Below are 13,041 nucleotides of genomic sequence, written 5' to 3'. Positions count from 1 at the left end.
TTGATTTTGTTCTTTTATTTTTCGATTTTTCTCTTTTTTCCCCCTCATTTTAAGTTTCTTTGCCCCCGCCAGATGAACTATTATTTAGAGCCAGCAAGTATTTTAAACAGGTGCAATAAAACAAACCACCTTTCTTGGCTCAAAATCAATCCCCTCCCTAGAGAAAACCACTGTTGTTAGTTTATGTTATTTTCCAGATCGTTTTCTTGACTTTCCTTAGTCCTGTATATCTGTGCATATACATACACAACAAACATTTTGTTGTATGGCATTTAAAAAGTCAAATGTGTATTTATTCTGCATCTTGACTTTCTCCATTAGTAATATGTATTCAAGAAGTTTCAGTGTTAGTGCCTACTTGTCAATTTCTTTTCTTCTCTTCCATCGGTTATCTTACCAATTCTCCTATTTATTATGCATGTGAATTTTTTCCCATGATACCAACAATATGGGGCAAATAAATATACTTGTATATTTGTCTTTGTATTTGCAACACTTGTGGCCAAGCCTCAGTTTTCTGAATAAAGATTCTCCTTAAATTATAAAAAGGAAAATCATTAGAAAAAAATGAATAAAGATCCTCATTCTTATTGGTTATCAGGAAGATTAAAAAATGAAAACAGGAGTGTTCACCCAATGTGTGAAAAAGAAGGATCCATAAATCCAATGTTAGCAGTGGTGTGGGAAGATAGGTTTTCTTATTATTGACTAGAATACAAAAGGTGTGTCCCCTTTTCTGGGGACAATTAGAACCACTTCTAGGGACCTGTCTTGGAGAAAGGATTTTGTGCTCATAGAGGCATGTTCACTTGTTTTTTGTTTGTTTGTTTGTTTTTTTGTACCAGTGATTCTTAACCTTTCTGGCTTGCAGAGCCCTTGACGATTTTGATGAAAGCCATAGACCACGTGACATCAGGACTGAAAATGTGTTTTGAAGTGTTATCAGCATGTGGTAATAGAGGGAACCGTAAGAGTTTATCTGATGAAAAGAGATAGACACTGTCCAGTGTGCACACGTACCACCCTTGGCAGTATTTCAGGAGATGTGCAGCCCTTCTGGAAGCCAAATCCGTAGCTCCATAAATTGATTTTCCATCCTCTACCAGTTATCTACCCAAAGCTGTTGGCTCTAAGGGAGACTTCGAAATCAGAGAGGGTTCGAATAGAGCAAGGCAATGCATTTCCTCCCGTGCGAGAAATAACTTCCTTCCATTTATTTATTCCACAGTCATTTAACGAGTGCCTGCTACGGGCTTGGTCCTGGGGCCAGTACCACCCAGTGGGAGAGGTCCCAGCACACTGGACCTAGAAGAGTCCATTGTAAGGGCACCTCCACCAGAGTTAAACAGAAGACCTGAGAAGCAGAGAGCTGTTTTAAAGAACAGATGTTCTAGTTCAATTGACCAAACTAATCTAAAAGATGCCTCACTGTGGAGATTACCTTTAGAACACTAGAGGGTGCGGTTTTGATTTATAGAACTCAAGAAAGCTTTTGGGAAGCGTCCAGATTGTCTGGCATGTGTGTTCTCAGAAATGTTTTGCATAACCTGTTTCTTAGGGAGACCCTCCTGATTTAGCAACATTTAGCTGCAAAGGGCAAAATGCAGTTTTCTGGATAAAACTGCACAACTTTTCTTTGTGCACAAGCTTTCTTGCAGGTTTCTGGCTGGGAGAAAGGGAGGGATACACCAACTCTATACCTGTGTTAATTTTATTTAGCTTGATTACAAATTCATGGCATCGTCATTTCTCCAGAACCTATTATGAGGTAGAAAATACAATATCAGAAATGAGGGAAGAACCATAATGGGAACTTTGGGTGAGTCAGTAACAAATAAACTGTATTTCAGGTTTCTTGTATTTCAAAACGGGAGACCTATTGCCGATTCCTCGTTGGTTTGGAATGATTTATAGCCTTTTATTTGTGGTTGAGTGTTGCAGTCTATGTTGTCATGGAAATTCTATTGAATTTATAGGTCCATTTATCCAAAATGATTTTCCAGACTTTATTTCATGGTGAATCATGTGGCTGTTACTCCCAAGTACAAGCGATTTCTAAAAAGCTTCACATTACAAAGAGCACAAACCTGCGGTGGTTATTTTAGTGTTTTTGAAATACAAATGAGTTCCAGATGCACCTAGGCGGTCCCCTCCCCCTCCGCTGTGTCCAAGGTGTTAAGCATTTCAGAACCAGAAGCTTATGTACAAAACAGCTATGCAAGCAAGGAAAGGTTGTTTTAATAGAGAAGAAGGTTATTACAGTAACTGCAATAGGTGAACGAGGTCTTGAAGTTACTGGTTTATGGGTAAGGGCAAGACTCTCCAATCTTTGAGCCCCATTACAGCAGACTTGTTCCTCCTCCCTGCAAGTTCGGTTGTAGGAAAGAGAAAGGAAAACAAAGAGCTTCACCACATTCATCGACTAGACTTCGTGTGGCAGTGGGTGTAAGGAGGTTTCTACACTTCAGCACTATTGACATTTGCAGCAAAATAATTAGTTGCTTTGGCGGGGAGTGTCCTACGCATTGTACGGTGTTTAGTGACCTCCCTGGCCTCTACCCACTAGATGCCAGTAGGATCTACCCCCTAGTGACACCCACCAAAAATGTCTCCAGACATTGACAAATGTCCTCTGGGGTACAGAAATCACCCGTCTTTGAGAACCACCTCCCTGGAAGCTTTGTGCTAGGATCCTAGCAATAGCTAATAGGTAGTTCTCACCGCTAATGGGAATTCTGATCAGGATGCTGTGTGGAGAGGATTTTTAAAGTGTAGGCTGTGCAATCAAATGCCTGGGTTTGAATCCTGACTTTATTACTTCTCAGACAAGACCCAATATCTCAGCCTTAATTTCCTTTTGTATAAAATGGGGAAAATATTATAATAGTACCTACCCTCCAAATACCCCAAGGATGGAAGGAATTAAGTCACGTAAAGTATTGTAAGAATTGGATACATTAAAGCAGCCCTCCGCTGCTGCCTCTGGGCTTCATTTTGCAGTGTCTGCCTCAAGGGGAAGGGTGGAAAGAAGCAGTGCTTGGTCCGTGTAATTGTTATTTAGTCCTCGGCTGGTGTGATTCTGCACGCTCTGAGCCAGCCACCCGAACTTGCTCTGTGACACAGATAAGATCTCCCTAGCCTTATCCTCCTGCTTAGAGCAGCCTCTGTTGAACGGAATGGGTACAGAGCAGGGAAGCAACCTCAGCCGTGCTCCATTATCATAGGAGAAGACTATTTTGTTTATCGCAGTTTCAAAAGCACAACTTTTTCACTCATTTTATTTCTTTGTTATTGAAATATACACAAAGAGGAAAATTCACAGGTAATCAGCGTACAGCTGAACGAATTTTCATACACTTGGAACCAGGCCCCAGATCAAGAAAGAGCATTTTCTCGCCCCCTCCTTCCCCAAGATCCCTCTTGCAGTTACCACTCGCCAGGGGTAACCACTGTGTTGGCTTCTGAGTGCAAGAGTTTCTCCTGATTTTGTACATCATTCCAGCAGAATCACACAGTGTATCCTTTTTTTTTTTTAAAGAAAATTTCTGGTTTGTTTGTCTCAGCATGGTTTGTGAGACTCGTCCATATCATTACCTGCCATTGTAGTGCATTCTACATTGGCACTACAATTGTTATTGATTAGCATCTGGGTAGTTTCCAATTATTGGAAAGTCCATTATTGATTAGCATCTGGGTAGTGTCCAATTTGGGTTTATTGCAAACAACCCTTTCACTAACTTATTTGTGTTTTCCCCCTTTCTTTTTTTCCCCCATTAGCTAATTTTTAAAGACACGTGAAACAATAGGAGGCCTGTCGTAAGCCAGATGCCATGGGAGGTGCTTTACTTGAGTTATTTTATTTAATCCTCAGTGTAGCCCAGTGACAGATTTCTGATCTTCAGTTTCCTCATGGGGCTGCTAAGACGCAGAGAGGATGACTAACTTTAACCAGCGGCTCACACAGCTATTGAATGGGAGAGCTGGAACTTACTGCCGTCCTTCCTGAGTCTGTGATGAGGGAATCTAAGCAACATGTAGCCAGATGCTGAACCCACCTCATTTATGTCCAAACTGATGCTGAACTGTAAGAAATAACTCAACAAATCATGCATAGTAAATCCCTTACTGTTGGAAGCAAGAGCCTGAGCTTTTCCCTACCAAGAGACGAGTGCAAAAGTTAAATGTTTGACTAGTCAGATGAATCACCGAACCAGAAATTCCAAAAAGCAACTAATAAATAGACTTATAACGGCATAAACAAGTTTCACACAGAGCCTTTTAAAAGGGATCCCCAAAACACCCTGACACCTGATGGTATAGGAGTCATAGGCCTGCTGTGCAATTTGGGTTCTTTTGCTCCCAAAATTTGGATTCCTGCTGTATATAGTTGAAGATAATTCCATATTACAGAGCAAGGGAAATAATTAAGGATTAGTGCACTCTGCGATTAATGATACTGTATAAAGCAAACGTTTCAGAATGTTTATTTAAATGCTACCTTGCGTGTAAAGATGTTGAATGCCTGCTGTTCTCTGGGGCACGGTTCTTCTAAAAATATTCTTCCACTGAAGGCTGTGTGAAGCCCACACACAGGTTTCTTTGCTACACCTTGTGGCATGACTCATTGGGATTGTTGGCCGGCCCAAACAATTTATTTTCACCTTTATTTACATATCCATTCTGGTCATAAAGAAAGTAATAAAGATACATAATAATAAAAAGTGAGAGTTGTTGAATTTCTTCTTACTTTTCCCAAGCAGGTGAGTAGTGATTCATTATTACAGTGATCCCATGAGGTCAGTATTACCTCTATGTGACAGAAGGGGACACTGAGCCTTAGAGATCTCAGGTGTCTTCCGTATACAAATCAGGTCTGATGCTGTAGCCCATGTCCTTTGGTCTTCATTTAATATCACCCAGTTGTGTTGTCTGTCAAGTTCATGGATATTTTTCTGTAAGTCAGGAGAGTGTGAACTGGGTTGTAGTAGGATATAATAGAATGTAGCCCCATTCTGCAGGGGAGAGGCTTGTTAGAAAGAGATGAATGAAGAGGATAGAGCTCAGAGCTCAAAGAAACTCAAAAAGGAACAGGGTTGCAGAACCGTTTTATAATGTGATGCACAGACACATATAAATATGTCTGGGTGTGTTTTGCTTAAAATCAGCAGTGACATTTAGGGGTGTATTAGTCAGAGCTCACCAGAGAAATAGGACCAATAGGAGTTATATACGAGAGAGAGAGACAGAGAGACAGACAAACAGAGAGGGAGGGAGATTGAGATTTTAAGGAAATGGCTGCCTCAGTTGTGGAGATGGGCAGGTATGCAATGTGCAGAGCAGGCTGGAAATTCCAGCAAGAGATGATGTTGCAGGCTTAAGTCTCAAGGCTGGAAACTCAGGCCGAATTTCTGTGTTGCAATCTGGAGACAGAATTCCTTCCTCTTAGGGCACCCTCTGGCTTTCAACTGATTGCACGTGGCCGCCACGTTATGGAGGGTAATCGGCTTTACTCAGAGTCTAGTGATTTAAATAGTAGTCATATATTTTTTTTAAAATACCTTTACAGCAACATCTGGAATAATGTTTGACCAAACAGCCAGGCACCATAGCTAGGGCCAAGTCGACACATAAAATTAACCATCACAGGGGGTAACAATATAATCATGACCCTTTAAAAAAGTAACTGGGAGTAAAGACTGTTCATTGATATAAAACAAAATACCCATATCATAGTTCTGAATTCAGAGTGTTTGTTATATAATATACATAGTGTGTATTTACCATTTTTCTCCATAATTTAAGTGAATAGATTTTCTTGTGTTGTAGTGTTAAAATTTCAGACTAGAGTTGCTTGGGTGGAAAACGGTTTGAAATTCCTTGCAGATGAAAGAGAAAGTAATATAATCTGGGTTTAGCAGACCCATACCTGGGTCCACTTAGCCATTTCATAGTGATTTGGGCTTATATTTGGGCCTTCCTGAACATTTTCTCCAGCAGTTTAAGTCCATTCATTCTCTTAGTATCCTGATCTCTCCCTGCTACTCATCTTACGTTATTTATTCTTAGAGATAGCAAGAACCTCTTTATGATGATTGTGGCTTTATCATTCGACTGTCCTTGCAGCTAGCTACCCAGAGCTCCCACCCATTTTATTCATTCCAAAATATGAATTAATAGTATTTACAAGAACAGCACCGTTCAAGACACAGCCTTTAACTAGGCAGGTGGCCTTCCTGCCCTCATCAGTCTTCCTGTCTGATGGCAATGGCAGAATGAAAGAATTAGAACGTGTTGTGTTGAGTGTGTGTGATCTGGCTGTATAGTAGTGAAGGTACAGCATAATCTAAAAATCAAGTTAGAGTAAGAACCTATTATCCAAAACCTTAATTCTGAGACCATCATTTGCAAATCGTCCAACAAGTGGAACCAGCAGATCATTAACTGTGTCGGGATTTTTACTTTGTCTTTGCTACATGTTTTTATTCTTAGACAACTGTTTTTTGTCCACTGCCACGTTCTCAGCTGGCTGACTGTATGGTAGCCCCAAGAATGATCAGGAAAATACATTTTGCCTCTTCAGTTCTGTTATCTACTGCCTCTTATTAATTCTGCTCTTGCCTTTCTAGTCACCATCTTTATTTCATCGTGTTTACGTCTCACCTGTTCTTTTCCTGTAGCTTTTTCTATGTGTTCTTCCATTCTATTAAAGATGAACAACAGTATCCTGGAAATGTCTGATGAATCTATGAGTAGATGGCCTTTCCTCTGGGCTGTCTGCATGCCATTTCCTTAATTCATCATGAATTTTTTCTTGGGCCATGTATGTGAGGGAGGGTGCACGTTGGAGAGATATTATGTAAGTTTTTTGAGAGGAAATTAAAATGTAGAGCTTTCTAAATCACCAAAGAAAGTACTGCTGGATTTTCCACTCTTGCATTGGGATCATGTCTTCTTGCCGCCATCACGACAGGGATGTGAGAGCTGACTTACACAAACAACTACAACATTAGAGAATAGGAAGTCCACCTTCAAGAAAATATCCCCTCTTGCCCATTGCCTGTATTATTCTGTATTCATTTAGTGTATGCCTTACGTGACCATGAGCCATTTACTACCTTAGGCATTTTTGTGGTACATGTATCTACAACTCAACTTTGGCATTCAAAAAACAATGTTAACCTTATCTTATTATTGATATTTTTGTCTTCCCAAGTGCGAACTGTCTTCATTTGTCATAGTGCCTTATACATAATAGGCATTAAGCAAATTTTTTTGCCTACTGGAAGGAAGCACAGTGGTTAAGGTTTTGACTAGGATCGGAACAATTAGGTTTTATCCCAACCCCACCCTCCGTCCTAAAGAGTGTTGTAATTTTAGAAATCCTTCTTTTCTTTGGCTGTAAAATGAGGATCATGGTGGTACCTACTTCAGTGAGTATTAATGAATGAGAGTACAGTGCCTGATATACAGTAGGCACTTTATAAATATTTGGAAAATAACAACATTAATAAAAGTACAGATGGCCGTCGTTTTCAGATTTGTTGATTTTTATTTATTCAGCTTAACACAGATAGTGATACAAATTGGAAACCTGGCATATATATAGTTTTAAATCAAATTGCAACTAGGACAGTTTTAAATGTAAGGGGGGAAATAGAGCAAGGCAGGAGAAAAGGGCAGCCAAGTGGGCATTTTGTTGTGACTCTGTATACATCATGCTACGACCCTATAACACGAGAGCATTGACTGCTGTCAACCCTGTTCTCACAGAACCCATCTCATCTTCCTCCCGTTACTTGATAGCGTTGTCATTCATTTGGCCATTTTCCATATGTATGATTTAGCATATGCTTCCTGGTCAGTGATGGGGTAGAATACCATTTTCCAAATGTCAGGTTATGCCACATTATACTCGATGTTATCTATCGCCTTGATCTGGCTAGAGGAATTCCTGCAGACTTTTCCATTCCAACCATTACACAAGGTAAAATTAAATGATCCACCAGGCCTGTGATTCTCGCTCATGAGTTTGAAATACTTTATAGAACTGGGCCTTCAGTTGCACCCTGGTACCCATAGTCTACCAGTGGCTTTTTTAGTTGACCTTCGTGCAGTTTGTTTCTGTTGTTGGGGAGACTTACATATCTCATGGCACTCTTTGTGTTGGAGGGACATTCATTTACACCAAGTTGACCCAGTTTTCTGGGTCCTGGTTGGAATAGACGTACAGAGCCTCAAGCTGTACAGTTTTCTTGAAGAACCAAAGTGTTCCAATATCAAACATATTTGGAAAATATTGAGTTAAAACTGTTTGGTCTTTAAATACCATTCCTCACTAAAAGAAACCAGGGCTCTGTCAAGAAATGGCCAATTCCAGGGCTGGAAGAGGGGAAATACAAGATGGGGTTAGAACATCTGTGCCAGCTAATAAGGAGGTGCTAAAGAATGAAAAATGATGGGAACATGGCAAAATGACAAAGGAATCTGTTCGAAGGGTCTCCTGCTGGGCAAATCGGTGCTCTGTGAAGCCACAGTACTACAACTGTGGTCCCCTGCCCAAAAGGCAAGACCTGAATCTAATCATGAGAAACCATGAGACCGACCCCAATTCTACATAATAACTGGCCTGCACACTTCAAACTACCAAATAAAGAAAAAGAAAGGCTGAGTAACTGTCCCAGGTGAAAGTTGGGGGTCGGAGGGGTCAGTATAAAGAGACTTGGCAACTGAATGCAAAGTTAGGTCCTAGATTGGATTCCTGGACCAAGAACCAAATAATGATCTATAATAAACTTTGTATCAAAGTGAAACTTGCTCATTTTAATAATGTTACTCTGGATATGTAAAAGAATATCCTTATTCTTAGAAATGATACACTTAAGTATGTGTTGGTAAAGGGGCATATTTTCTCCCACTTAACTATTAAATGATTCAGGGAAGATAATTGCTTGGAGGGAGAGAGGAAGAATGCAAATGGGTAAGATATAAATTGGTGATGTGGGTAAAGAATATAAGGAACAGTTAATGGATCTCTTTATTGCCCGATTTCCCAGATCTTTTCTTCAGTTTCAGTTCACCATGTTTCTACAGGAAGAGGATTGCTATACAGTAAGCTTGACTTCGATTCACATTATTAGAAAGAACGCACTTTGGGGGAGGCTGAAGGAAGGCTCTGAACATGGCACTTGAGAGCAGATACAGAGAGTTGATGGGCTTACTCTCAATATTCAGCAGCCACCCCAATCCCTTCCAAAGATGTTTTTGTAAAATAGGTTTCTAGCTTGTGCCTAAATTTGTCTCATCAACAATAACAACAAAATGATTTAAAGTCCAGTGCCCTCTCGGCAAAACTCCATCAACTTATTTACTTTCATATTTAAGATATCTTTAAAAGTTAACATAATTCAATAGACTACAACTTGAGAGAAATAGCAAGGAAAACTGACACTTCAGACCTATGGCTGCTGTTCTCTTTATGAGACATTTTATTATCCTGATGGGTGGAGCCATGACTCAAAGACATTTTCTAAAAATGAATTTCCTCACCCAGTTGTAAATGAAAATGCTCTTGAAGAGATCTTAAAGTATTTTCTATCACACACTATTCAGGTGATGCATTAAACAATGCCGCCCCTGCTCATGGGCTGAAGAATAAGAAAACCTTCCGTGAACTTAGTTCATTTGAGGGCCTGGGTTTTAAAAGGAAAGTGAAGTGTAATTTTCTGAATATACTTTTGCAGAGTTTCTTTCTTGGGTTAGTGGCATTGTCCCCAAAGCAATTCACCCAGTATTAAACTATTTTAATCTGCACTTCATTGAATGGGTTTTTTCTCAGAGTAAATTCATGATGTCTGTAGCCGTCCAGACATAAAGGCAACACATTTATAAGAGGTTGCCAGCGTCAGTGGGAATGCACAGTCTAAGGAAAATAATTCACCATAAGAATATTCTCCAAAAGAATCTACCCATCCTTCTCCCACCCACTTGGTTATCTAACTTTTCCTAAAAAGTGTCCTGATTTGGGCTCCCTAAATATACCCTTTAGAGAAGATATGTCACCTTGTTCTTAACATCTTGGTTAATTCAGTCAGCAGGACTCTGTTCGCCTTTGACGTGTACTTCACCTTGTCTCTCTGACTTCCCTTTTCCCATTGGGAATTTATCATTTAGTATCAAGTCTCCATACTCCATCTGGGGTGTGGTTGTTCAGAAAATAGCATCATGTCATTTGGAAAAGTGGGAAAATAGAGGTCATGGAAGAGAGCTAATGATATAGGAGATTTGATTTTCTGTAAAGAGTAGGGGCCATTCTAGAAGATTCAGTGCAATCACATTCATATTAGAAATCTTAAGATGCCTGCCAAAAGTTAATGTGACGAGGATGACGATTTGTGGAGCACAGTTAAGGTCCAGGCATAGTGCTACACACTGTACCCTGCACCTGCATGTTTGATCCCCACGCCCATCCTACCAAGGGTAAGCGCTTGATTCTATATGTAAGGAATGATGCTTAGAAATTCGCTGGCTTTGCCTGAGGGCTCACATGCAAGTAAACGAAGAAGCTGGAATAGGGTCCCAGATCTTTCATTTTTATCACATATGTAGTCTCTCAAGAATACTCTGTAGGTTGTTTTTGTTCTCTGAATTGTTCAGGTATTGAGGAATGTGCAGGCATTAAAATTGTATACTTATTTTAAGTTGATTTATCCGTGTTCTGCTTTTTGAGTGAGAAGCCCTTGCCACATGTAAGAGAAGGTATTTAAGGTTGGTATGAGAGCACCTGGACTTTACACTCTTCAACTGATGTTTCTTTTTAACCAACTCGGCATCAACTTTTGAAGCACTATTTCCTCATCTGTAACTGAGTGTAGTAATTTCTGCCCAGTCTTCACAGGGAATGTTAGATGGATTTAGTGAAATCATGAATGGGGTGGCTTTTCGCAAACTGTAAAATATAAAGCATTATTATTATCATTACCATTATATTCTTTTTCGATTGACTAAAATAGTCCATTTGGACTGTTTCTCAAAGCTACTGAGAGCCCCCCTCAGATTCTCGTCATTAGAATGGGCATTATCTTTAAAGATGTGTCCATGTAAGCATTTATAATTTTAGCATAAGGACTGAATCTCACAGTCTTAGTTTCCTACTTCATGGTATTTAACTCCATTAAAATTTTGTTTCTTAATAGGGACATTTCACCATATGAGTATAAGGTAATAAGAAGGTATTGGTGTTATTTATTTTGTGTGGCCTGAAAGCATTGTAGTTATGTGGAAAGATGTGTTTTAGTGATACCTACTGAACTATGTAGGGGTAAGACGATATGATGTCTGGGGTTTGCTTTCAAATACTTTAGCAAAGAAAAAAGTACGGATAGATGAATACATTTGGCAAAATCTCAGTATGTTGGGGAATCTGGGTCCATTGTACTACTCTCTCTACTTCTGCATAGGTTTTCCTAATGTATTTTCCTAATACATTTTTTAATTGTTCTTTTACAGATGCAGATTTTCTTTTACAATCCAGATGACTTTGACAGCTTTCAAACTGCCATTTCTGAAAACAGAATAATCGGAGCCATGGCCATATTTTTTCAAGTAAGTTAACAGTGGGCTCAAGTATTGATACTTCAACCAAAGAGTTCTCTTGAGTATTTTTTTTTTAATTCACCGAATTGTTCCATGTTTAATGAATGCATCTGTTTTCTAGTTCACATCTGTCTAAATGAAAGATATTTCATATTGTCTAATGTGTGATTTAAAATGTAAATAAGTATGTTTAGAAACATAATGAAAATTTTTGCATGAATTATTCTGATTTTATTGCTACTTGACTGGTGCACAGATTGAAGAACACATTTATCATCTAAGTTACTTCACTGCTGAAGCGTTTTGAACAGGTTCCTACAGCATATTAAGAGACTGATGTAAAAAAAAAAAAAGTGGTTTTTCTTTGGAGCAACTTTAAATTTGACATTACTTGCAAGTAGGTTAATAAATCGCATCAGTCATTTATCTAAAGAGACCTCGTTCCCACCCCACCCCACCCCCCACCCCCGCCAGAAATCCCCATGGTAACTAAAATTTTTATTGGGACCATTTCCAAGTTAGTACATTTTCATTAAATGAAGTCCCTAGTGTGGGTTTTGGCACACAGTAGACATTTGGTAAATGCCAAATAAAATACGTATCTGTATCCAGCCATCCCTGTTTCTATGGGATGGAGACCCTGTGGTGTATGTGTCTTCTCTGCACGAACAGAAATCTATTCTGTGAAATCAACACTGTGCTGTTGGCAGTTCACTTGGGTTCTGTCTGGACCCCTTCTGCATCTAAACCGTGATTGTTTTGCCTTAGGCAATACTGAGGTCACTTGAACTTCCATTCTTAGACAGTTTCCACTTACGTAGTTACCTCTTATTTTCTGTTACTGTCCTCTTAGCACACTGTTTTTCATGTTGCTGGACCTCTACTCCGGCAGCCCTGCCATCAAACCTACCCCTGCCTCCCTCCCTGTCATGCCCACGCATGTCCAGTCCAACCAGGTTCTACTTTATAGGTCATCCTTTTTATAGAAAATAAATTTTAAAAATGTTTTTATGAGTACTGGAAGGTCTATTTCACAGCGTGCTCTACCCAAAAGCTTTCTATTTTTCCAGCTCTAGAAACTCTTGTTAAATGTAAGCCCAATTAAAATATTGGGCAGGGGAGGCACATTGGTGTACAAACCAACAAAAGACCTCAGTGTGAAATCTAGGTTTTGGATTTTTAAATTATTTCCAGGACATGAGTGTAGTTCACATACAAAGAAATTTAATGTGTATTTCATCTGGTTAGTCCTCTAAATTTTGGCTTGCTGTCCTGTAGACACAAAATAGAGGGCAGATAATATAAAATAGAATAGTTTTTCCTTTTTTTTGTTTTTTTAGATAGCAGCTGTATTGAGCTGCTTTCTTTGTTTTCTTTATAAGTCCGCATATGCATTTATACATCAGAGTTCACACTATGTCACGTAGTGGAAAGAAGATGGTATTGTTA

General features: G+C 39.3%; 1 protein-coding gene across 6 annotated transcripts in view; it reads left to right on the top strand.

Moving 5' to 3' along the window:
• PTPRG (protein tyrosine phosphatase receptor type G) overlaps nucleotides 1-13,041 on the top strand; it is a 718,755-nt gene that overhangs the window by 479,737 nt on the left and 225,977 nt on the right. For all 6 annotated transcript variants that reach the window (XM_082344647.1, XM_082344649.1, XM_082344646.1 and 3 more), the window contains exon 5: nucleotides 11,506-11,601. In XM_082344647.1, the coding sequence (XP_082200773.1) occupies nucleotides 11,506-11,601 (96 nt within the window). The remainder of the gene's footprint in view (nucleotides 1-11,505; nucleotides 11,602-13,041) is intronic.

The sequence above is a fragment of the Balaenoptera borealis genome, assembly GCF_965194805.1.
Source record: "Balaenoptera borealis genome assembly, chromosome: 12".
Classification (NCBI taxonomy): Eukaryota; Metazoa; Chordata; class Mammalia; order Artiodactyla; family Balaenopteridae; genus Balaenoptera; species Balaenoptera borealis.
Note: the sequence above shows the minus strand (reverse complement) of the source record. Positions and strands in the feature narration are given on the sequence as shown.